Source organism: Dermacentor andersoni, chromosome 4 (genome assembly GCF_023375885.2).
Source record: "Dermacentor andersoni chromosome 4, qqDerAnde1_hic_scaffold, whole genome shotgun sequence".
Classification (NCBI taxonomy): domain Eukaryota; kingdom Metazoa; phylum Arthropoda; class Arachnida; order Ixodida; family Ixodidae; genus Dermacentor; species Dermacentor andersoni.
Window position 1 is genome coordinate 28,524,128 of NC_092817.1, and position 25,182 is coordinate 28,549,309.

General features: G+C 45.4%; 1 protein-coding gene and 1 long non-coding RNA gene across 5 annotated transcripts in view; one reads left to right on the forward strand and one right to left on the reverse strand.

The window, feature by feature from the left end:
• Window positions 1-25,182, reverse strand: part of LOC129386154 (uncharacterized) — a 209,086-nt gene that overhangs the window by 91,392 nt on the left and 92,512 nt on the right. The window lies entirely within an intron of this gene.
• On the forward strand, window positions 4,588-24,319 carry LOC126536605 (cholinesterase-like). Of its 4 annotated transcripts, XM_072287773.1 has the most exons (6): window positions 4,594-4,674; window positions 11,974-12,119; window positions 16,902-17,242; window positions 17,797-18,097; window positions 19,343-19,489; window positions 23,229-24,318. In XM_072287773.1, exons 2-6 carry the CDS (start codon window positions 12,016-12,018, stop codon window positions 23,554-23,556), a joined length of 1,221 nt encoding a protein of 406 aa, XP_072143874.1. In that variant the 5' UTR covers window positions 4,594-4,674; window positions 11,974-12,015; the 3' UTR covers window positions 23,557-24,318. The 4 variants fall into 4 exon arrangements, with proteins under 4 accessions (XP_050039594.2, XP_072143874.1, XP_054929512.1 ...); XM_050183637.3 differs by lacking the exon at window positions 11,974-12,119 and having other exon boundaries at window positions 4,588-4,674; XM_055073537.2 differs by lacking the exon at window positions 4,594-4,674 and having other exon boundaries at window positions 11,728-12,119; window positions 23,229-24,319.

The following is a 25,182-nucleotide window of genomic DNA, read 5'->3' on the forward strand; positions in this document are numbered from 1 at the left end:
ACAGAGGATTCAATAACGGGTTAGCTACTTTGTACTTTCAGCAAATATTTCAAGAAAATACCCTATTGATTAGAAAAGTAAACTCCCAAGTCGTACTCTTCCCCTCAGTAGCCATATGCCACCTATTTGCGGAGTCCAGCAGCGGTGTTGTAACGTCAATTGCAGAAAAGAACAAAAAAGAAGACATGCCAAAGATTATCCAACGAAAATGAGAAGTTTTGCCACCAGCCATTTTTTTCAAAAACAGATAAATTTCTTTTGTCATTCTTATTTTCAAACACCCACCGTGGTTTCTTAGCAGCTGTGGTGTTGCGCTGCTAAGCACGAGGTCGCGGGGCCAAATCCCCGCCACGACGGCCGAATGTCGATGGGGGTCAAATGCAAAACGTGCCCACGTCCCGCGCATTGGGGGCACCTTAAAGATCCCCTAGTGGTCGAAATTAATCCGTAGTCCAGCACTACGGCGTGCTTCATAATCAGATCGTGGTTTTGGCGCGTAAATTCCCAGAATTAATTTTATTTTCAAAGAAATTACGGTGCAAGAAACTGTGCGCATGGCACAGATACACTTAACTTGCCATAATCTTAATGAATAAGTGATGTTACCGATGGCAAAAATTGACCCAACTTACTGAGATGCGCAAAGAACGCAAAGCGCAATTCACCGCTTGCTCTCTACTTTTGCGCTTAGCATCGATTTCAGCACATTCTGCAGCCCCCCCCCCCCCCCAACATGCACTATATCTACTCTAATTACCGTAGAAAGTTGGGCTAGTTGGTGTTGATCCAGTCGCTACTCTGACATACGGGGCTTTCTGCAGTTTCTGCCTCTAACCTTGATCTGTTCGCACAACGAAGCACATTACCTCAATTTATTCAGCATCGAGGTGTCAAAACGTCTGCACATAGAAACAGTCTATGGTAGTCACGAGAGCACGTGGCGGTATGATATAGCTTTGGCTTCTACCACAGGGAAACCTCATTTTTCCTTCGCTTATTCTATGGCTTCGTCGAAGTGAGGGATATATTGTGATGAAATCTGAAATGTTGGAAACTATTCTAGGCCAATGTACTTTCACCAATGCTCGTGATCTCTGGTGCGGGTTTTTTTTATCAGCGCTTACTTACTTAGCGCTCGGACGTTATTATGCGCGCTTGTTTTGTCGGGCATCGCCTCGTCTGTGATGCGATGGCATGAATTGTTCTGGGGTTTTACGTGTCAAAACCACGAGTTGATTATGCGGCATGCCGTAGTCGACGACTCCGGACTTATTTTGACTACCAGGGGATCTTTAACGTGCCTACAATGCAAGTGGCACGGGTGTTTTTGCATTTCGCCCCCTTCGAAATGCGGCCGCCGCGGCCGGGATTTGATCCCTCGTGCTTATAGCAGCGCAACGCCATAGCCACTAAGCCACCGCGGCGAGTGATATGATGGCATGAATACCGCGACAGAAAACCGGTTGCCGCTCACCTGCTCCGCGCCAGTTCAAAAAGAGTAGAAGAACGTCGGAGAAGTGAAACCGCAGGAGCAGTCAGCAATAGCGAAGGATAACGCGGTTGTTAGCTTCACCCGCAACAGTGGCAAGGTCGATCCAAATAGGTCGCGAAGCTTCGGGCGAAAAGCGGTTCAGTGCAAATTGTCACCGACATCAGCAAGGGTGGTTATGGGAGCAGCGATTGAAGCGCGAATATATGTTTGGAGGGAACAAACATTGAGAAAGAAAAAAAGCGTTTTTTAATTCAAGCGAGACACCAGTTAGATCAATTCAAAGAAAATAAAATTTCTGGTCAATCTTATATATTCCTGACGAGTTAAGAAATACAAGCTTATTTAATTTTTACTATTATAATAAATACATTTCTTTAGTCGGGCAGTGCCGACCCCTCGGTCTCTTCCACCGCCAGCCTCCGCTCGCGCTGGAAGACCGCACTGCTCAGCTCGAACCTGGCAGCACAACTCTGGGCCGTCCAGTGAGCCGAGGAAGCCGCTTCGAGACAAGGTCTCGAACCGCGTCTGCGGCGGGGGCCCAGACCCACTAAAAAGACGCCGGACTCTCATCTCATTGATTTGAAAATAAAGTTTACGCTCAATATCAGTGCCCATCGTTACAAGGCGCGTTGACACCACTATCACTCGCAATGCAATGCAGCTCTTGAAATGTGCAAGAAAAGCGCGCTCGTGAAGTTCACCTGTTCAATTACGCCGCCCTCACACGTTGTGCTTTTTTGCTTGTTGACGTTTGTCTGAATTTGGTGACGCGGGTAGCTTCATCGCTTGTTAACCTGTTCGGTCAAAAGTAGTGAGTTAGGACTGTGGGATAATTGTTTAGTTAATTTCGTGCGACTGCGCTGGCCTACGGGCTGGGCATCCGACGAGAGGACCAGTACTCAACACCTAAAGGTTTGGTTGGCCTCCAGAGAAAGTATGTTCTGTGCAGGGGCGCGATTTCGACAAACATACGGCTGGCCTTTTCCTGCATGGCTTTCCGTGCTGAAAGCTCGAAACGCCCATCAAGTCGAATGGCGGGGCATTTGAACATGTAGCTCTAAAGGCAAGCCAACAAAATAAATTTTGCGCCATCGAAAACAAAATGACACCACTTCTGTTTTTAACGGACATGGCGTCACATTATTTTTCTTCCGCCGGAAGTGTTCCCTCCACATACAGATGGCGCTAAGCATCATGAACCACCGATTAACCGCCATGTTTTGAAGGTATGGGCTCCTATGGAAGCTTCGCTACCAGGTATATCTACCTTGACAGCGGCGACGGTTCTATGAATAGCATCAAGCCTGTGATTGTACGATACATTTTTGTTAAGCGGTGAGTGGCTACAATTATGACGTGCGCCTGCAATAACGACTACACCCCGTGCGCGTCGGAATCGATAAAGAAGCCTGACAGGCGCGCTGTTACGTCCCGGGAAATAGAGAGTGCACACCTCTGTGCAGAAACATATTTTGACGGGAAAGCATCAAATGGCCCACTGAGCGAAAAAGCCGGCGTCTGTAGCAGCGATGCGGCACCTAAATTCCCATTGGCTGCGACGCCATGTCACGCGCGTGCCACGAAGGAGCAGAGCAGGCGCAAGGCACAACTGCTGCCGCGCCAGGTGTTGCGTGAAGGGAGAGGGCATCAACACGACGCCACGTCACCCTCGCTCTCGGAAACCTGTCTGATCCGCGCGGCGTTCCTAGTCCGCGCAAGCTCTCGCCTGTGTTCTAGCTTCGTCTCGGTAATCGCTATAAAGAAATTATAGTGTATATAAAAAATACAGAGTATATTCGAAACGAAGAACGATGGCGGTACTGAGTTTCGAACCTACGACCCCACGCTAAGAAGCTGAGTGTCTTACGCACTAGGTTAAGCTAGCGCCTTTGCTATAATAGGCCTGCGCACTCTGCTTTATGACATCATGCTATAATTGAACCGAAATTTCCATTGCTAAGCCCGGCGCGACGAAAGCGGTGACGTCAAAATTTCCGCCGCTTACTGGAAGCGTTCCCACTAGATGCAGTCGGGCAAGGTAGCACGAGGTCACGGATCGAAGTGCACTGGCCTTGTGCTATCTTTGAGGGCATGGCCAAGCGTATCAACGTGCTAGCTTGCCCGCGAGGAGTTCATAGCTCGTAGGACCGCTCATCGGCGTTCAATCGGACATTAAAATGCTTTCGCATTCACAACTAATAAGAATTGCTTAGGTGTCCTCGGAATTTTTTTAGAGGACAACACAATTTTCAGCCGTACCGCAGGACATGCGATGCAGGATATTTATGCGTTGTTTGAGGCATCAGAATTCGCGCCTGTCAGTGGACTACGTCTTCTATTCTCCGACGTCTCTGTCTGACCCATGCACAGAACGACGGCGAACGGGCGCAAGTGGCCGAGCATAATAAACAGGCTGCTGCACAGTTTGTCATAACATTGTACGGGGGAACAAACCTCGTAGCTGAGTTGTATATTTTGGTTTACGAGCGATTTATTTTTATTTTTTAGCTAGAACGCACATGACATGAAGTATAGGAGATCTGTTGACGTTCTGAACTATACATACTTAACAGCATTTAATACCGCTTGTGTCCCATTTATATCGCAAGAAGTTTCCGCGTCTGTTTAGTTCGAAGGGAGAACTGTTGTCAAATTTGCGATAGGCACATGCCAGTATAGTTAATGACAGGTTTATCCACTTATCGAAGCAGTGAATGTCTTCTTTCACTAGCATAGGAGGGCAACAGTTTCCATTTAAGTAAATTGTTTCTGCCGCCAAATATCTTTTGTTTTTACGGAGCTGCTTTGGCTATTACAAAACCACTTCGAGGTATCAGTATGAGCAATCGGCTCATATCACAATAAGGTCAATTCTTCGCGGGGTGACCCTGCCTAAGTGGGCAATGAAAAAAGAGTGTGAATATGCCTCAGTGATGCAGGTTTAAACAACGGAAAAGTTGTATTTCCGTATTCTTCCAATTGAATTCGTAGGGCCGAAGAAGACGTCGTGGTTGGTCAGTACCTGATCCCGGCTGGAACGGTCGTTATCTCCAACATATGGGCGGCGCACATGGACCCGGAACGATGGACTGACCCGGAGCAATTCAAGCCAGAAAGGTTCCTCACCGATGAGGGTTCAGCACTAGTTGAAAAGCCAGAGAACCTCATTGCCTTCTCTATAGGTAGGAGCACACTTCATAGTAGACATTTATATGACGATAAACACCCACCACAATAAGCCTAAGCCCAAGAGACTTTCATGGTTCGCTGATACTCATTGCAGGTCGTTTCCCATTCTTGCTTGATAATAGTGATAATTTCAGTCTATGTAAACATACATAAGGTGTTGAAGACCTTTTCTAAAAAGACGAAGAAAATTGAGTACATTTTAAGGCACTGCAACTGCGTGCTCTAGCACTCTTAGAGCGAATATGAAGTGAACTTGAGTGGAGAGTGGCTTCTTATAGTTCAGTGCTCTTCAAAATTCAAAATCGTGGACGAACACGTGATAAATCATCGCATAACATCTTTATCTTCAAAAATCGAGCACCATTTGCCTCAGCGCGTGTCGTTATCTAGATTATCTATTCCAAGGAGTTAAAAAACATTCGTTACCTCTACCCCTGTATAGCACTGGTGCTCGATATGAATGGCGGGGAAAACATGCTGTGCGAAGCGTTCCGCGAGAACTAGAATGCGGCATAATTTTCTCGTTGAAGCAATATTTCGCTTCTCTTCGGACGTGGTCATAGCCTTGTCTGTGCTATAATCATAAAAATGTACACATTCCTGTAATTATTAGGCGGCGACAAGCCGATGAAGCGTGTTTCAAGCAAAGGAAGCGCCAATTTGCACAGGTCTTGCATTGGAGATTCGAAATTCCTGTATTAGCGATACAGAACCACATATACAAAAGTTAAACAAGTGAATAAATGAGTATCTTTTATGTGAGCCTTATGGATCGTGTCGCGCGCAAGGGCGTCAGATAGCGTCGTTGGGGTTAATCTGAGCACCAGCCCGATAGTTTCCTGCCTTAATCAGCGATTGTGTGACTGCGATGCTTGTCACGGAAAGAAACAGATGAATCATAAGGCAGCTAAGCTTTCGAAAGCGCTCACAACTCTTCTATTTCACTTTATTTTCATTTTACCTTTCATTGCCAGTACATGCTTGTCACTGATGGTGGATAGTATGTCTCGTATTCCCGGTCTGCTCCGGGCTTCGATCAACATTTAGTTCCCTTTCGTGTGAGCCGATCAGCACCAGGGTTTCGTTAGCGCAGGTGTAATTCTGCATTGACCCTACAGAGTCGTGCATCCGAGGCTTCGTGTTAAGATGTCGCTATCTTGTTGAAATACCAAATACTGTAATGACGCGATGGCCAAGTCACTCAAAGCAGCGTGCGCTCCTTTTGGGAAAGTTTTGTAGCCATTTAATCGTCCGTGCGCCACGGACGTCCACGTATCCTGTCGGCTTCAACAATGCTGGAGGTTATGTGCTCAAGCATCCGTGCTGTCATCTATTTCCTGTAATTATTACTTCTTTTTTTTTTCTTTTTTAAGGGCAAATTTCACCGTGGTGAAGAAGACGTGTTATCGAATGCTGGCGAAGGTTCCTGCTAAAACGGCGCATTTATTGACCTCCTGCGCAACTACCAAACTCCACCCAAAAGAATATTGCCTAAATTGATAAAAAAAAAACATTGGTGCGTGTCTAATTAGCCTGAAAAATTCTTAAATGCCGCTTGCCTCGTAATTAGGTCGTGGTTTCGGCACGTGAAACCCGGAACTATAATCTAATCTCAAGTCCGAAATGCCGCTCGCGACTCTTGTGACAACTAATCTAGCTTTAGCAGCTTCCAGGGCCCCTTTTCGCCCATCCTGCTTACTAATTTTTTTAGAACGATGGTTTTCATGAAAAGAATGAGATATCTTCATTCGGTCCGCATAATGCAGCGATCCAGGCGTGCTTTGCATACGTTGGCTTGTCTGCATTGCTTGATATACTCACGGGGTTCTTGCTTTTTATCTCCTTTACCTATTATTTCTCTCTCTTATCATACTCTTTCTCAAGCATTGGCTCACAAAACGGAAGCTAGTCTATCTCTTTCCTGTGCCTTCTTTTCTTCCTTCTTAAGCACATTTGTGACCATATATGCCATCCAGGAGCTATTTGTTGGAGCACTACAACAAAACTACAAGCAGTTATTTTCGTTACAATTACTCTATCAAACCACGATTTTTCTATTTATATTTTCTTTCTTCAGGCAAACGAATGTGCCCCGCGAAACCCTTGGCCAACGCGCTAGTGTTCGTGTACATTGCGCTGATGGTCCAGCGCTTCGTAATTCTGCCAGAGGAGGGAAAATCCATAGACCTGAGTTTCGACACTGACGGCCTCTGTGTCCCCAGACTGCAACACCTGCGCTTCATGGAACGATAACAGGACAGCTGGTTCCAATCTAGTCGCTTACATACCACGCTCAGACTTGTGGCAACCACAACTCACATGTTTATCCAAAGCGCCTTTTTAGAGGAGGTGGTTCTCACCAGAACGACCATGACTCTACTTGGTATTCGGGAGAGAGGTGCCTCACCTCCTCTACAAATTTCAAAGGGATGACTGATTTTAGGAAGTAGCGACATGCTCCGTCATTTTCTTGAAGCAGTACAGCACTATATTACTATCGCTAGTTGGCGGAATTAAGTGTCTTTGACGGGGATTGAACAACTGGCACATGTTCTTTATTTTCCCGTTTATTCATTCGTGCTTATCGTAGTCGTCTGTCCACCATGGCTCGCGAAAAGTAGTCTGATCGGCAGGTGCCAATTAAAAAGCCATGGCACGTGTGACATATTTTTCCCCGTAGTTCGTTGAATGCGACAAACTGAGCAGATATTCCTAGCGTAAGCGGCTGGCAACTAAAGAAGGTAATTTTTTCGCAGTGTTCCTAGGTGGCGCATGGAAGGCGACCACGTAATCTAGTAGACTAGGTTCGCACTGAGTGCGCGTTGAAATTTATACCAGCAAGAAAAGTTGGAAAAACTTTCAGTAAGCAGATACCATGTCCTCTGCGTCAGTCTCTGTGTCAAAACACGAAAGCGCCCATAGTCATCGTTCGCGCCCTGGCGTTATTATTATTCTATTTCTTTGATGCCATGGTGAATTGAAAAGTTTCTGCGTGCAATTTACCGAAAGAGCTATAGAAATAGAAAGTCATTTATTTTGCGCACATGTGACTTGTGTTTATAGTGCTTTTTTCTTACTCTGCGCCTTGGCAGACGACTGATAGCACAGACCTCTGCTTTTTGACGACTCGCATGTATCGGTTTCTAATAACACGCGCGTTTTCTCAAGTTTTCCTCTACCCTAAACAACACTCACCCTTGAATCATAAGAAGCCAACAAACACTGACACCAAGGACAACATAGGGGAAATTCCTTGTGCTTAATAAATGAAATAGAGAAATGATAAATAAAGCGAAAGTGGATGAAAAAACAACCTGCCGCAGGTGAGGAACGATCTCACAACCTTCGCACAGTGGTGGCGCTGGCTAACGTTCCCAGGGTTCTACTAGGAAACATAAATACTCGAGGAAGTGGATGGGGATACGGTGCCGCGGTAGCTCAATTGGTAGAGCATCGCACGCGAAATGCGAAGGTTGCGGGATTGCTCCCCACCTGCGGCAAGTTGTTTTTTTTTTTCGTCCATTTTCATTTTCATTAATCTATCGTTTTTTTTTATTATTTATTAAGCACAAGTAATTTCCCCTATGTTGTCCTTGGTGTCAGTGTTTGCTGGATTCTTATGATATGCCTAATAAAAATCGGACCCCTCGGTTAACCCCCTTTTTACTCACGCTTGAAGTAGTACTGACACATATTCTGAAGCCGTAGAAACTCAACAACACACTTCTCACTTCATGGTTAGCAAACGCGAAGACAGAGAAACACTTATAACAGATGTGAATTTAATACTAAAGTTGTCTGATAATGGCGGATCGTCGACATTATCGTGGCGCCATGAGACAGAACAATATTTGGTGACGGTATGTAGCAATAAAGCTTGGTATTATGACGGTGGCTCATTAAAAAAAAGTAAACAAAAGTGTTGCGTGCCTTATTTCTTGCTACGCTCGTGTGTGGCACTCTCAGAAGATTACAGGAACGAAGCGATCTAGGATATCATGACGTCACTAGGCACCGACTTCTTGGTTGCGGAAACCGAAATTGTTGCCGCTGTGACGCTTGTCAATACTTTTACTGGGGTTTAGGGGTCTTCTTCCTCCCTACAGCACAAAAAAAATGAGAAGTCGAACTTTCGTGTCGGTACTTAAAGGTTTTACACCCCAGTCACGTGTACGGGCCTTCAGAACAACTCCTCAAACAAAACAAACCCTCACAGGCTGGACTGTAATACGTTCTGTAGTTTCCATTGTACATCTCTTCTGTGTCGTCAGCTCGATAGACGACAACACAGCCTGCGTCCTTTCCGATTTCAACGCTGTCTCCTCGAAGCTGTCAGCACTGAAAAACGAGTTAAAACGGCGGCTGTCCGGCGAAGACGGCAAAGTAGCTGTCTAGGCCGATATTTGGACAACCGCCTGAGTGCGCCCTGTTGCCTTATGTTAGCCACAAGTACAGTCAACAGGACTCAGCGCCACAACCATGGACCCAGCTGAATTCCTCCAGCGACGACGACTTGGGCTAGGAGACGATTATAAAAAAAAAAAGCTGTTGATATTTCTGTTCCTCTCGATTAGTCGCCTTTTCCTTCAATGGTAATACTTCATATATATATATATATATATATATATATATTGCGATGTGGGAGAATCGAAAACATTAAGCTCAGTGAAGGAAGCACGGGGGCCAAGTGTCTTAAGGAACATCTGTTGGTGCTGTTGCACCGTTGCAATACGCACCGGTCTTAAACGCAACAAAAATTAAAGTCCTATGAGGATTCCTTGACTTTGCGGATAAATTCTTGCAGTACGCATATTTATCCGTACCTATCATCTGGGAAGTGCTTAAAAGCGAATAGATAAGCACGACAACAAAAGAAAAGAAAAGAGAAGAGAAGAACAGCATCATGTTGAAAAAAACCAAACTGTGCTAGAACGCGCTGAGGAAGAAGTAGGAAGAAGTAAATATCGCCTCTGTGTCAATTCTTCCTAGAAATAGAATCCATAGAACACAATTTTTAATATGTGGAGGGTATAAATTACCAAAGAAGAGTCTTCTTGAAATTCTGCTTGCTAAACACTGGGTAAATTTAACATCGCAAATAGTACTAACTTTCGGTGCCTTTGGTTTTAGCCACAGGAACGTCTTTGATGATGTTTCTTGTGTCATTCAATCAAAACGAAGGGGATTTGAAATTCCAACTTTTATAAGTTCTTTTAGTTATATTTATGTGTCAAATCCTAGCAATACTATTATATATTGTTCTGTGTAGACAAAATCGTTAATCTGTCTGTTTTGATTGCTCAGTTGAACATTACTTGTAGTTTCTTGAAATATTACGTAAAAGATCAGGTGCCCAATCCCCCAGGGTGGGTATGAGCCATATTGTAGGGTTATCATCATCATACCATAAGTGAAATTAACAAAGATTTATCTATAGCAGTTTCGGTGGCGCGTTATTACCACCCGCGATAATTGAAAAATAAATACGAAAAATTCACGCAGAAGCTCCTCTGACAATAGTCTAAGTATTCGTAAGCATTGTGCCACTTGCTCATCTCCACGCAGCCCGGTGTCATTATCAATGTTATGGAACTTGATCCGAGCATTATTAACCCTTATCAGGCCTCATTGGTCGTTCGCTTATCCTGTTTGATAGCGAACGTGGTCGGACAGGTTTACTTAAGATACACTTCATTACGGCACTCGAACGCACAACCATTGATGTTAATTAAGATAAAGGTAATTAGCCACAGTTAATTAAGATATAGTTAATTAAGGCACGCGAATCCTCGACCCTTGGTAGGAGTCTAACTCACGACCCTCAGCGTTAAGGTGAATTAGGGTTAACTTATAGAAGCCGTTGCAAAACTACCACTACATTTGCTGAGGGGGGTATGCAATGCTTTACTGGTGGTTCAGATGCTTCTGTTTTGAGCTTGTTCTTTATTGAAACGTATGCTACCTGTTCTGTGTGTTGTATGGGAGATATCAATTTATGGTGCACTGCTCGCTTCACTTTGCTGAGCGCTTGTAGCCTCTGCCGGAGGTACCCTAACGCTGTTCCTCAGGACCATTAGTAAAGTTCTTTGTCTGTCTGTCTGCCTTACGTGGGTACGGGACATTGCATTTTTGCTTGCTTACGAGGGTATGAGCCATTGCTTAAGCAGGTATGAACCATTCATGGTCTTTCGTGACGGATCAATTTCTCGTTGGGTAGGCATAGAAGATGATTAAGCATTTAAAGCGGACACGTAAAAAACGTAAGGAATACCTCTGCTGATACAGTACAATAATAGGGAAACGCACCCTCAAATGTACCGTAACGAAAAATATTTGGTCCTATATATTTAAAGGCCTCCGTGCTGACCAAAAGCTTGAAAGTATCGTCGTATATAGAACTACGAAAAGGAAGCGACGGGCACACGGTTTAGTGAAGCGAATCTAGGAAAGTAATCACAGCTGGCTTTAACATTATGCAGAGTTTTCTAAGGACTATTGAATCGTAACTCTAAAGAAAAAAAGGTGCGGTTATTTTAATTCTTGGGTTGTACGCTCGAAAGCCACGATCTGGTTATATGAGGCACGCACTAGTGCGGAGCTTCGGATTAATATTTACCAGCTTGGGTTCTGTAACATGCACCCAATGCACGGAACGCAACTATGTTTTTTTTAATTATTATTACTAATTATACTTATTTATTTTCATTAAGCCCCCACAAGGATGCAGCCTCCGCGGCCGCGATTGATCCCGCAACTCCCGAGATTAGCAACGCAGCGCCATAGCTACTGGGCAAGCGGGGCACGTAATCGTAGCTCTAGTTCCAGAACTAGAAATATTATATCTACTCATCGCCGAGCCTCCTTGTATTGTTTCCACGTTGCATATTCCAAGACTAAAACCACGGAATGCTGTTTTCTTTGCATCCATAAAAACGTGATATGGTGAGCTGAGCAGCCGTCAAGGTACATACGCAGGTTTGGAAAAGAAAAAAAAGGTACCAGTATTACACGAGAGAGAGAGAGAGAGATAACATTTATTTCAACCATCGAACAATTAGAACGCGACAAGCGATCCGCTGAGTTGTACAAACTGGCGCGCTCACAGGGTAACGTTAGGACAAAGAAGACCGCGGCAATAACACGCGCCATGAGCACGCGACGTGGACTGGCTCATAGAAGAAGAGAGAATGCGCCGCACCGGTTCGATGCCGCCGGCGCTGACCGATAAACTGAGTAACACGGACCCCGAGGTGGCGGCCGCGAGGGCGAGACTCCAGCGTGGCTACCTGCAGGAGGAGACATGCGAGAGACCACCAGTTCCCGCCAGCTCCGCGATGGCCACGGGCGTCGACACGGGCACCCCTCACGGAAACTTCGCGCAGTCTGCCTCCTTGCTGAGCTATTGGAGCTTGTACAGGCCCAAGGCGACCGAACGGCGGTAAGAGCTCTAGCGCTATCGTTTACTTGGTACTCATTCAGACCGGAAGATCCGTACAACGCGAAGCAATATGGCTTACAGAGAAATAAGCAAGACAATGTGCCGATTCGTATATAAGAAAGATAAAGATTCCATTGCGCTAACTACGCAGTGTTCCGTTCAGGGTGTCACGGACTAACCATGTTGGAAACTTAGCACGCCGCCCTATACAAGGCCGAATGAGAAATAAAACGAAGTAAGCAATATCAACAGCGCCAGCGCCGTGTTTTGCTGCAGACAGTACTAGCGGTGCTGCGACTTGTAAAATTCCGGCAAGCTCATCTGCGTTTACGAAGAGGTACGATATACTATATAGTTAAGCCTCAAGTGCAGGCAATGAATAGGCAAAAAGCTTCGTAGAAGGCGGCCCGCGTGAACTGTAAATCGCATTTTTTATATGCGTAAGCATTTATATGGTTGCCCAATGAGAAAACTGTCCGCCCGTCCCACTTTTGCGTAAGACGATCGCCTTCAAGACAGAGCCCGCCAGCTGTTGAAGAAGACGACGACGATCGCGCGAGCAGTGGCACGAGCGCGTCTCTGTGGCCACGTGGCGTGTACAATCAGGTGCGCACCATAGCTGTGGAGCTGACGTGCCTTCAGATCGGAACGTCATCGGCGCACCTGGCGCCGCCACCTGCAGTAGTTCGCTTGCACCATCAGTTCACGTTGCGCAACCTTCCGCAGCAGTTTGTGTCGCCGCAGCGTTGTCACATTTACCGTAATGGCGCCAAGACGACCGCAGACGCTTAGTGAAGACGAACGGAAACGCAGGAATGCAGAGTATCAGCGTGCATACAGATTACACCAGAAACAAATGAACGACGCTGCGCAGGGTGGGGAACTACAGCAACACATGGCACTGCCGAACGCAACAAACAAGAGGAAGGACGCCGTGCCGGCGCCGCTCGATACCGACGTTCCAGGGAAAGCTGCATACATTTCCTTCGTTTCCTACATTTCCCTCGCCATTTATCCTCACGTCCACATCCGCTGCGGTCCCTCTATAACACGAGTAAACAGTGCTTCTACAAACGCCTCTTCTACGCCGTCTTGTGCAGATCGCACTTAACAGTTCGGTGTTGAAACCGCACTTCTCCGTTTCACGATTCTTTCACGGTCGTTCTCGCAATTATACCAAAACACACCAGCGCACGACCACTCAGCACCACGTCGTTACGACGAAATGCTTACGCATCATTCAGATAACGCCCTGAAAAGATTCTACTTACAATTTGTTCTACTTGGTTGTGCTCCAGAGTAAAAAAGAAAAATTGTAACATTTCGTTTCGGTTCCGGTTCGGGCATGAATAACGCTTTTTCCCGGTTTCCGGCCTCCGGTTTAGTCCTGGATTGATACCCTGTTATCGGTATAGAAGTCCAATGCATTGTTTTGTAAATGCAGTTTCGCCCGAAAGGGCGAAACCTTTAAGAGTTGAATGTAGGGCTAGTTGGTATTTTGACATGAGAACCATCTTGAAATAGCGCGCAACGGGACGGCACAACAGAAAGGAAGACCGAACACAGGCGCAAGTGCTCGTCTTCCTTTCTGTTGTGCAGCCCCATTGCGCGCTATTTCAACAGGGCGAAACCTATCGAGCTCTGTAACAAGGTTTAACGCTGAGCTTGAACAACTTGGACGGTGTTAACATTTTGGCGAGATGTAGCACATGCTTCTAGATAGAAGGAAAAGCGTCTTGGCTTCTAGCAAGCGTCTCACGATGCTGGCGGGACGAGCGCCGCCAGTGGCACGCTGCAGGCGTGTCACCTCGACGATGCACGAAATGAGACCGACGGTAAACCATCGGTGTTATATTCATCGCCTGGTTAAATATATCAGATAACGTTAACTTGACGCCTACTGCTCAGACCCGAGCATGCAGACAGCAGTTCCACAGGGGCGCTATAGTGCACGTGTAGTGTGCGTGCGCGCAACTATCTGTCAGCAGCAGGAGCCAGAATGCTGCAGGCCCTTGCTGCGCTACCGACGCTATTGAGCGGACCGTGCGTTCACGGATGGTCCAAACGCACACTGCGCGCAAGCAACGGGCGTGGCGTCAGCGGGAGAGTACGACAACGGCGGCGACGCGAACATGCCTCGAGCACCCGTATAATTGAGAATTAAAGTGTCGAGGTCTAACGTCCCAAAACTGCATAATGAGTTAGAGGCATGCCATAGTGGACGGCTGTAGTTTCATTTTGACCATCTGGAGTTCTTTAGCCTGTACCTAAATCAAAGTACATACATGCACGAACGGTTTTGTATTTCGTCCCATCAGAATGCGACTGGGGATCGGGCGCGCCCCCCTTTCCCCCCAGCACAGAGCCGTAGCCGGTGGGTCCAGCCTTATCGCTCGTAACCTGCCGCGTAAGCTTCGCTAAAGCACTCCACGTGAGAGCCGGGGCCCATTTATAGCCATATACATTATTTCACCCTCTTATAGCCATGTAGAGGTGCGCTGCTCGTCGATATCTGACGCCGTCATTTAGCGAATCACTGCACCACAACGAGCCGTAAAATGCACGAGGAATGGCACGCTCACCGCACTGGCCACTTTCTGTCACTACTGTTAGCCTCAATCACATACCGCCTCTGCGTTGAAAATATGATACCGCAGCAAATGATTGTTGGATAGGATTCCGTGTTGCCACACGCTCGTTTGATTCGATCAAATGCCGAAGTATTTTTGAAACATTTGTACACCTGGCGACAAAAGTTTACGGGCCACGGGATCTCCGAAAACGTTCAATTCCCGAGCAGCCTGTAGCAGTAGCCAATAAAACTGTATATGACAGTGTTGTTAGCATATTCTAGTCGAGGCGCGAAATGCAAATACCGGACTGCGTTGTGAGGGTGCCGAGATATTCAGCTTTTTCTCGGATCTCGTGGCCGCAATATTCTGTCGCCAGGCGTACATTTTTTTATAAACGTTACTTGATCCCCTACCCCATTATCTGTCCAAAACAAAAATTCCGTGTTCACAGCACGCGTTCAGTCGCGTACATTCAGGTTTCAAGATTAATTAACTTGTAAGCATTGCTGCCCGATGAATCTGAGGCTTTTGTAAAAGGCAGAAAGCCCTATTGTCATGGGGAATGACTACATACCCTACTCAACTAAGCTTAAACTCATTTGTATGAAGTAGCCTACACGGTAGCAGCGCAGTTTTGTGGCAGCATAAAAAGTGTCGTTACACTGTCGAGCCACTGTATAGGTCAACTGCTGGCGGAGTTTGAAGTATCTGGTAAAATTACAGCCTTTGCAGCAAATTATTTTTGCAGGCACTTCGAATTGCTTTACGTGTGTTTTAAAATCGACGTGTAATATTTGCACACTCTGTTAGTCAAAGTGAGAAATACACCTCTTCTATCGCTCTATGGTGGCAGCGCTACTGGGACCAGGACTGAAGAAAGTCCTTGCCCAGGACATGTCCATACACGACTCTTCAGTTCATGTCCCAGCCAGTATTGCCAATATACAACGAACGATTCACCTACTCACCCAGTTTTCCATTCCGATACAGTATACCTTTTATATATTTGGTTGAAATGGGCGGCACGTTATGCTTGATGTTTATAACAAAATTTAAAGTGTGTGGCTAAACCCTTTCCATACCGCAGGAAATGAAGAACGTTATACGAAGCTTTCCTGAAATGAGGCGTGCAGGGAAGCCATGTTTTCAGTGCAAGTGTTCAAGCACCGGAAAACAAGGAGAACGTCTACACGCACGTCATCTAATGTTAAAAACCGCGACTAGAAGCAATTTCATGGATGTTATCATATGTTCACATTGAGAATACTTTTGCTCATGACAACTATGCTCATCAGGGGTACAGAAAAACTTTTATGACGTTGCAATTATGTAATTTAATCTGCAATTCGAAAGCGTTATACAAGCGTTATACAAGCGGTATAAGCGTGTTTTTTCGTATATATATCCTAAAAGGACGAAATATGACACAGCTTTCAAGTTTGTGGGAAATGGTGGGCATATTAAGCATATTAAATAAAATTCTGGTGTTTTGCGTGAGGGAACCACAATGTGATCATGAGGTACGCCGTAATGGGAACATCGATCTGCCCCACAATTTAAGTCCACGAGCATTTTCTTTTTCTTCTTTTTCTTTCTTTTTTCCGCTATCCCCGAAAAGCGGCCGCAGCATCCAGGATCGAACCAAGGGGGCTATGTTATGGCTCATATGTGGGAACATTTCTGAAAACTGTGGTTCAATTATGGGCATTTAAAATTATGACAAGTGGTAGAAAAAAAGAGCATTGCCGGAAATTAGGCTGTAATTCTGCAAGGTTTCACGAACTCCGGCGTCCTTTCTTAGTTAACAGATGTTATTTTTTTCTTTGCCTATAACTTCAGGTTCACGTCAGCAATATCGTACCGAAAATTAATGGGAAATGTGACATTTCCAAGGGGTATGACGGTTCAGTAGCTGTCCCAAATAATTGACTCTGTATGTTGCAGTCTGTATAACCTTACGAGAACTTCGTGCGTGACTGATGAACAGCGCACGAGCGTCAAAGACTATCTCAACAAGGTAGAAATATTGTTAACACTATTGTTATTACACCTCAACCACATCCTGGTTATTCAACCACTCAACTTGACTCTAGCAGTGGTGCAAATCTGCCGTAAACAGAGGGCTTCGTTTTAATTTTCCTCTCGTGGGGGCAGTAGAAGGCTACCGAAACAGTCACGACGATGAGACAAAATTCTCAATCGCAAGCAGTGGATCGCTCCACGGGGGCATGACGGCCTGTCTGGTTTCCGTCGTGGCTTCCATCCTGATGCTGGCCGTGGCCACGGTTCTCCTACTCCGCTACCTGCCGCCCAAGAAAGACGACCTGCTCATCCACGGCCCGTTTGGCACCGTGCTTGGCTCCGTCATGAGCTGCAGGGGACGCCTGGTGTACGCCTTTCGCGGCGTGCCATTCGCCCAGCCACCGGTGGGCGACCTACGATTCCGCGAAGCCGTCGCAGCGAGGGACGCCGGTGCCGATTCCCTCTACGACGGCACTCGGCCGCCAGCCCCTTGCCTCCAGGGCGATAAGACAATCAGGACCCGCGCCGGTGAGCGCTCTTCCTTCTCAAGACGAGAGTGGCGCTCGCGATTGCTTTCTATCATAGGGTGTTAGAAATGTGGTCCTGAACGTTTGTGAAGGCTGATGCAAAACCATCGGCCTTTCTTGGTAAATGTGTACGTGCCACAACTCCCACGAAACCGCTAAAGGGTGCGACGTTGGGCTGGTTCGCTCGCCTTAGAAGGCGTGCTACGCGTTGTCGTATATTTTTAATCTCTGTCCGCGTTCTTTTATTTTTTATTTTTATTTTATTTTTTGCGGTGTTTCCCAGATTTTCAAACTTACCAGGTCCGGTTTCCGAACTTTACAATACGAGATACCTCAAGTCAGTAATCGCGCTGTCTTCTACTGGCGAACCAGGACGCCTTGCCACGTTCTTGATGGGCGTCGTTCTAACGTGTTTGTGAAGCTGTGTTTCTAAAGCCGTGCGTTTTCAAAACAATGTCCGATCAGCTAGCTTCGCTCACAGCATTGTTTGTTTCCACCTTCAGGCACCTGACAGTAATTTTTGCTTCCTCGCTGGCCTCCGCACACGTGTCGCAGGCGGTGAAAGGGCAAATGCCGGCTCGGATCGGGGACGCGAGGACTGCCTCACGCTGAGCATCTGGAAGCCGCCAGGTGCCTGCGAGGCCGGCCCGCTGGCGGTGCTCTTCGTGGTGCACGGCCACTTCTTCCAGATGTCGCTCGCCGACAACGAAGGCCGTTGCCTTGCCGCGCTCGGAGACGTCGTGGTCGTGGCGCCGCACTACCGGCTCGGAGCCATGGGATTCCTCAACGCGCCGCCCGAAGCGCCGGGCAACGTGGGCCTCTCGGACCTCGTCGTAGCCCTGAACTGGACTAGAACGTGCGTACACGGACGATACTCTTGCGTAGAGCAACGAGAGAGAGAGAGAGTGAGAGCTATACTTGAAGAGGAGATCTATCGAGGACACGTCCAATTATGCGGATTTCACCTTTGCTAGTGACACCGAAAGAGTGAGCGAAGCGAACCTATTTAGCTATAGTCGTACGAGCGGGAAACCCTTAGGAAAACAAGGGTGGGTACAGAAGAATGATAGGCGAAACACAGCGCTCTTGAGCGAGAGCTTCACTAACAATGCAGGTGGTGGTCGAAATACATTGAAGGTCATTTTCTAAACTGCTTTTAGTTGCACATTTGAAACCTACATACGGAATAAACCGGGAACGGGTAGCAAAGAACGAATAAGACGACAGACCTCGTAGGTGCGAACGCACCACTGACTTTCAGTTGGTTGCACGGACAGTTAGATATCTAAGAATCGCAGCAGGCGCATCAACATGTTTTCAGATAAGGTAGCTAAGTCAGGAGTAGAGCGGACTATTTGCTAACCTTCTAACCAATGTACGAAGGCTTACTGCCGGCAGAGACGTGTACTGAATTAAACCTGTTAGAACCTCAGGAATATAATTTATCTGCAAAGAATCCGGCGATTGCCGGTAAAATCAGTTTCCTTGCAAGGCAGGGCTCTTATATCACAATTCTTTATTTTAATATTTCCAAAGTGACTCTTAGCATAGACGGCATTAAATAAAATTGATAATGAATGTACCTTATGCAACTAGACACCGCAGTAACATGCATCAATGTTCAGTGCAATGCGTAAATGTTTAAAAATTTGGCTCTCGTAGGCCAGTCGGTTCGTTTACATGAAGCTTTAAGCTGATGCGCGCTTACTGACAGATCCTCAGCAGATTACTACGGAGGACACTTCACCCAACGGTCTCTTCGCCTCAGCTTTATACAGGCGACTATAACACGGATGGCTGCCTATGACGCTTTTCAAAAAACAAACACGGAAAATTTTAGAGACGGGGATAACTATATCTCGTCCTTTCCTATACGTATAGCCGTCTGTGTCAGCGTTTGCTGCTCTCGTGGAGCTCGGACAGACTGAGCACCATTTTAATGTCTTGGCTTTTTCTTACCAATCTATTAGCAGTGCGTGCTGAAACCATTCTGCTCTTATTTGTCTACCTGTCAATAGATAAAAAACAAGATATGTGCCAACAAAGGCTTTAGTACCTACATAAGCTTGAGCTCGTCACCCCATTCCATTACTGTTCACAGATACGCGCCTTACTTTTGCGGCGATGCGGCGAACGTAGTCGCTTTGGGTCACAACGCCGGCGCGTCCGCGGTCGGCTACCTGCTGCACAACCGGGAAGTCTTTAGCGTCAGCAGGGCCATTCTCATCAACGAGACACCATTCACAAGGTACTACATGAGGTATAAACATGCGCGTTTTACCGACGTCTCGCTCACTTCTCGTTGATTCGTTTTCGCGCACAGCGATGTTCTTCCCTCGCGGCGATTCATGATAGCGATAATCAGACGCAGCGGTTATCGCTTATGCTGCCGCAAGCGACAGGTGCTTCGTTTCGCGATAGCTGTAAGCAAACTGAACATCCTCGAGAAAAAAGTACCTTTTTCAGAACACTGACAATCGTTTTTGACAATGTTTATCGCTGTCTGGAACTGCCACGTCCGTCACTCACTTTCGGGGCCGCAAGCGATCACGGTTGTTGACGTAAATCGCACAGCCAACGCCTGCGTCACTACCCTGTCGCTTTTTAAGCGGCAGCGCACCCGGATAAATGTTGTGGTCATCTGTAAGCAGAACATTTGGAATCACTGCAATCACGGCGCGAAAGTGGGCATGTCAGGTGGTATTCTCTTTTTACAGAAACTGTAAAAAAAATTTAATTATGGGGTTTTACGTGTCAAAACCACTTTCTGATTATGAGGCACGCCGTAGTGGAGGACTCCGGAAATTTAGACCACCTGGAGATCTTTAACGTGCACCTAAATCTAAGTACACGGGTGTTTTCGCATTTCGCCCCCATCGAAATGCGGCCGCCGTGGCCGGGATTCGATCCCGCGACCTCGTGCTCAGCAGCCCAACACCATAGCCATTGAGCAACCACGGCGGATGAAAAAACTGTAAAAAAGGATCGCGTCCGTGTTTACACAAAACTGTCATCATCTGGATTGGCTCCAGCCTCGTCGTCTTCCACAGCTGTCTCGTTCGCGCCCCTCGGCGATACCGCGCGAACGCGCTCGTGCCAGTGCTCCCACGTTCGTCGTCGTTATTAATTAATTAATTACGTGATAACGTAACCAATTTTACAGCGAAGCTGTTAAGGGCTAGTTCCTCCAGGATTGTGTCCGTGTGTAGAAACAAAACTCCCGTGGACCAATCCCGAGGATAGTGCAATGCCTGGCCGACTCGCAGCAGCCGTACATTTGGCCATTAAGAGGCCCACATACACAGCTTCGCTGGTCATCCTTCTTCACAGAGTGGAAGGGCACCAAGTTCTTCCCTTTTTTCGCGGGCATCTCCAGTAAGCGGAAAAAAACAATTAATACTTGATAGATAGAAAGTTAGGAACTGTTTAGTCGTACGTTTTGCAAACCGTTCTACAAACTTGGAATTGGAATTTTTTTGCCCAACCTCGTTGCTTCAGAAGTTGGGTAATTAACCGTGACTAATTATGCAATTTAGCAGAATACAAAAAGTACTGTGACTTACTCCACGCAATATATATATATATATATGTATATATGTATATACGTATATATGTATGTATATATGTATGTATATATGTGTATATGTACATATGTATATATGTATATATGTATATATATATATAAATATATATATATATATATATAAATATATATATATATATATATATATATATATATATATATATATATATGTGTGTGTGTGTGTGTGTGTATGTATGTGTGTGTATGTGTGCGTGTGGCTATGGTGTTAGGCTGCTGAACACGAGGTCGCGGGATTGAATCCCGGCCACGGCGGCCGCATTTCGATGGGGGCGAAATGCGAAAACACCCGTGTACTTAGATTTAGGTGCACGTTAAAGAACCCCAGGTGGTCGAAATTTCCGGAGTCCTCTACTACGGCGTGCCTCATAATCAGAAAGTGGTTTTGGCACGTAAAACCCCATAATTTATATTTATTATGGGAGTGAGTTGTGGCGCTAGCTAACATTCCCAAGGCTTAGTGTACTACATATACCCCATAAAATGTAGATGGAAAAATGTCGCTGTGGTAGCTCAATCGGTAAGAGCGTCGCACGCATAATGCGAAGACGTGGGTACGGATTCCAACTGCGGCAAGTTATTTTTTCGTACACTTTCACTTCCTTTTAGTTTATCATTTCTACATTTCAATTAAAAATAATTTACCCTATGCTTTATCTCGCTTTATCCTTTGATCAATTTATATGATTGTGACCAACAAGGCAGAGAAAGAAGACAAGACATGCGCGCTCCGGCGACGACTAGGCGTTTAATTAACATACGATGTAATTTTTTAGAATGAATCGACGTCTACCCACCCAGTTCACCATTTTTCTCAACGTAAAGTTTTCAAGCTCTTAAGAGGAAGCTTTAGCTCGGGTGCTCCTATCTAAATACATGTAAAGGAGAAATCGTTTTTCTCGGCAACCACTGCACCAAATTTGACGAGGTTTGTTGCATTTAAAAGAAAAACTTAAAATCTAGTGACTGTTGGCTTCGAATCTTTTATTTAGCTAGTCAATTTTTATAAAAAATTGGTAGAAATCGAAAATGTTAAGAAAACGAAACTATCGAGTTTACAACTCTAACTCAGCAATGAAAAATTATATGGCAATTGTGTGAATTACATATAATAGTACATATAAAGTGGACAAAATTATTGTGTTATACATAAATCCTAAAAATTTAATAGTAAGAAAATACGGATTTTGCAGAACCCTTTTAAACAACGTAACGAATTCACGTAAGATATAAAATGACAAATCAAATTTGCCCACTTTGAATGGTCTAACGGATGTGGTTTACAGAACCGCCATATCTGTTCTTGATGCAGAGCTATTAGTTTGTAAACTTTGTGCTTCTATGTTTTTTAAACGTTCGATATTTTGAAATTTATTTACACAAAATTCAGGCCCTAAATCGAAATTCCGCTTCCATCAGTCACTAGAATTTAACTTTCGTTCTCAAATGCAACAAATTTGATTAAAATCGGTCCAGCGGTTATCTCAGAAAAACGTTCTTGCGTTTTACATGTATTTGAATAGGCCGCGTCGGAGTTGGGCCCGAGCTAAAGCTTCCTCTTAATGCGAAGCCTATCTTGCCTCATTCAAGGCGCTTCGCGGTAGGTAGGTAGAGGTTCATGTCTCGCCTGGCTCCGGGCATCTTTAACAAAATTAAATAAATGCGTCACCGATGGTGGGATTGAACCTCCGCCTTCAAGAACAGTAGCACGATGATCGTACCATTAGGCTACGCTCGCGCGCACATACTCCTCTCTTGCCAAAGTGGATTAACTCTTTGAAACGTTTTGGTGGGCGCGCCACATGTAAGTTACGCGGCATTTTCCTCTGTTTCAGCTAGCGCTTTGAGACTATTTTATAGACTGCACCATCTTCGTTGTCGGTCCCCATGCCCCCGCCTTGTTTTGCACCTGGTAACACTTTGCGGACCCCGAAACGATGCTGAAGAGTCAGCTACCTGCAAACTGCTTCGAATAACATTGATTCCCACAGCACGTGTGATGTGCACCTTTTTCCAGTTTGCCGCGCCACTCTTCACGGCATTCTTCTACTCCACAAAGTGAATTCGAGACTTTAGATAGGCTAGTTGCTGATATCTGTGACTTGTGTTGTTCTGTCTTCCTTTTTTCACGCAGTTGCCAAGGTATTGCTAGTGCTACTATCAATTCGTATAACCTAAAAGCCAATGCAAGAGTAGCCAAGAATTCTCTGGCTTTGTGATGGCCACGCCACTAAAGAAGAAATCATTCGGTTGGCAAACCACACCATTGTTTCCATACAATAGCATGCTTACAACACTTACCTGGCCTTCCAACAATTTTGAGGGCTTCGTCGCTCAAATGAAGTAGGTATATTGTGTCTTTACACCAATGAAACTCTGTTCGCAGGTACTTTGACAACACCATCAACGCCAAGGCTAATCTCGCGACGTTGGCTGAACGGCTAAGCTGCGACTCCAACAGAACGCGTTCGGTTTTGGACTGCATGCGGAACGCCAGTGCTGCGCAAGTCATGCAAAGTGGTGCTCTTGGAAGGCCGATCTTCTTTCCATCATACAACCAAACTCTGATGCGTTTTCCACCCTACGACCGCAAGGATATAACTAGCGTATGTCGCTCATTCGGTGAACTTCAATGGAATGCGTGCAATTTCAAGAAAAGAACAGCGTTATCCACGTTTCCAGTGTCTTTGTTCAATCCGCTTCGGCATAACTGAAAAGAGGGATTCTAGATATGATCGTTGCTTAGGGTTGCGCACAATTTGTAGACTCGTACAAAAAATAAATGCTGGCAGCTGCATAAAACTCATATATAATGTGTCTGACGTGTGTACGTATACAATTCCGTGCAAATATCAAGCAAGGCAAATGAAAGTTCATAGGATTAGTCACCGAAAGTATATTCTTTACATATACTCCAAAAAACTTATGCGTCGCAATCCCTTGGTGCATTACAACAGCAGTCTGCATTACAAGTGTTTTTTTTTTGCTTGTACACTTAAACATATGTTCCTGCAATAATCTCCTAATCATTCCTGAAATAATCATGATGTTTCATGAGAGATAGTTCGACAGCGAAAAATAGCAATTTGAACCTCTTCCGAGAAATCCGTGGTCTCACCCTGAAATTTGGCAGGAATCACCTAGCTGCAGCACGCTGAGGTTGTATTTCAATTCAACACATTTGAATCATGTCGCCTGATGCATATAAAGCGCCTTAAGTGATATTTCAAGAGTCCTTGCATAATTTTGACGCATTTTGTTCACGCACTTATGACTGTTTCTTTAGACGTGTGAAGCACGAAAACCTCCATGCAGTGCCCCATATTTTGTCTTCTAACCACATAGCAACGCAGCGCGAAGAACAAGGAAAGAACCGAACACAGGCGCTGACTACTGAATAAAATATATTCTCTGAACGCTAACCCCCGTATTCAGAAATGCGTCTTAACTTGAAGCTCACGCTTTACTTGATTTAGATGATGCCTGTCGTGAACACACCAAAGGAAACGCAATGAGCGTCTTGGGCGAGTTCGCACCAGGCGTCATTTATATTGAGTCAAGCATATGGCGTCAAGTTAAGATGCGTTTCTGAATGCGGGGGTAAATAATGTTGAAACGATAGTCGGCGCATGCGTTGTGTGCCTTTTGCGTCCTTAAGAAGGCAGAAGCTTAGAGGAAGATAGACTTAAATGGATCAACAGTAGTTGAACAAGACTTAATTCGTTTATTATGATTATTGACATATATAAGTTCCTGAATGTTGTTTTATACAATAGCATTCTTTTTTTATGTACAGTATAAGTCAGCATGTCGATGATGTCGTTTAGAACATATATTGTACTGAGCTAAGCTAACCTTTCAAGTGCAGGTGTGCGCCTTTATGCCTTAGCCGTTAGTTTTGAGCTGTCGTTTTGTAAAAAAGAAGAAGAAACAAAATTAATGAATAAAATGAAAGCGAATTTCTACGGAGCCAACGTTTCGACATATGGACGTGCCATCGTACTTGACTAAGACACGAACACATGTCAAAACATTGGCGCTGGTGACATCCACTATTCATAATTTTTGCCCTTTGTTTTTGTCGCGCGATGGTAACAAAATAAAACATTGCCACCTCAGCCAACTTTGTGACAAGCTACTTCGAAACATCGAAAAAATCTGCTCGAGCATTTTTTTTCTTGCTTGCCATTTCTTTTTAAGTTCAAGTGGACAGAATATAATGAAGCCTAATTCAAAAACATTATTTGTGCCAGGAGGAGTTAGGTAACTTTTTCATTGTTTTCATTCTCCTCGTTCAATTCTTCGTTATGGACCTGCAGCCAGACCGCATCGACCTGCTC

Coding starts and splice junctions, on each gene's coding strand:
- LOC126536605 (XM_055073537.2), top strand. CDS start 11,869: ATGCGCCGCACCGGTTCGATGCCGCCGGCGCTGACCGATAAACTGAGT. Junction 18,098..19,342: donor GCCCTGAACTGGACTAGAAC/GTGCGTACACGG, acceptor TACTGTTCACAG/ATACGCGCCTTACTTTTGCG. Junction 19,490..23,228: donor AACGAGACACCATTCACAAG/GTACTACATGAG, acceptor CTCTGTTCGCAG/GTACTTTGACAACACCATCA.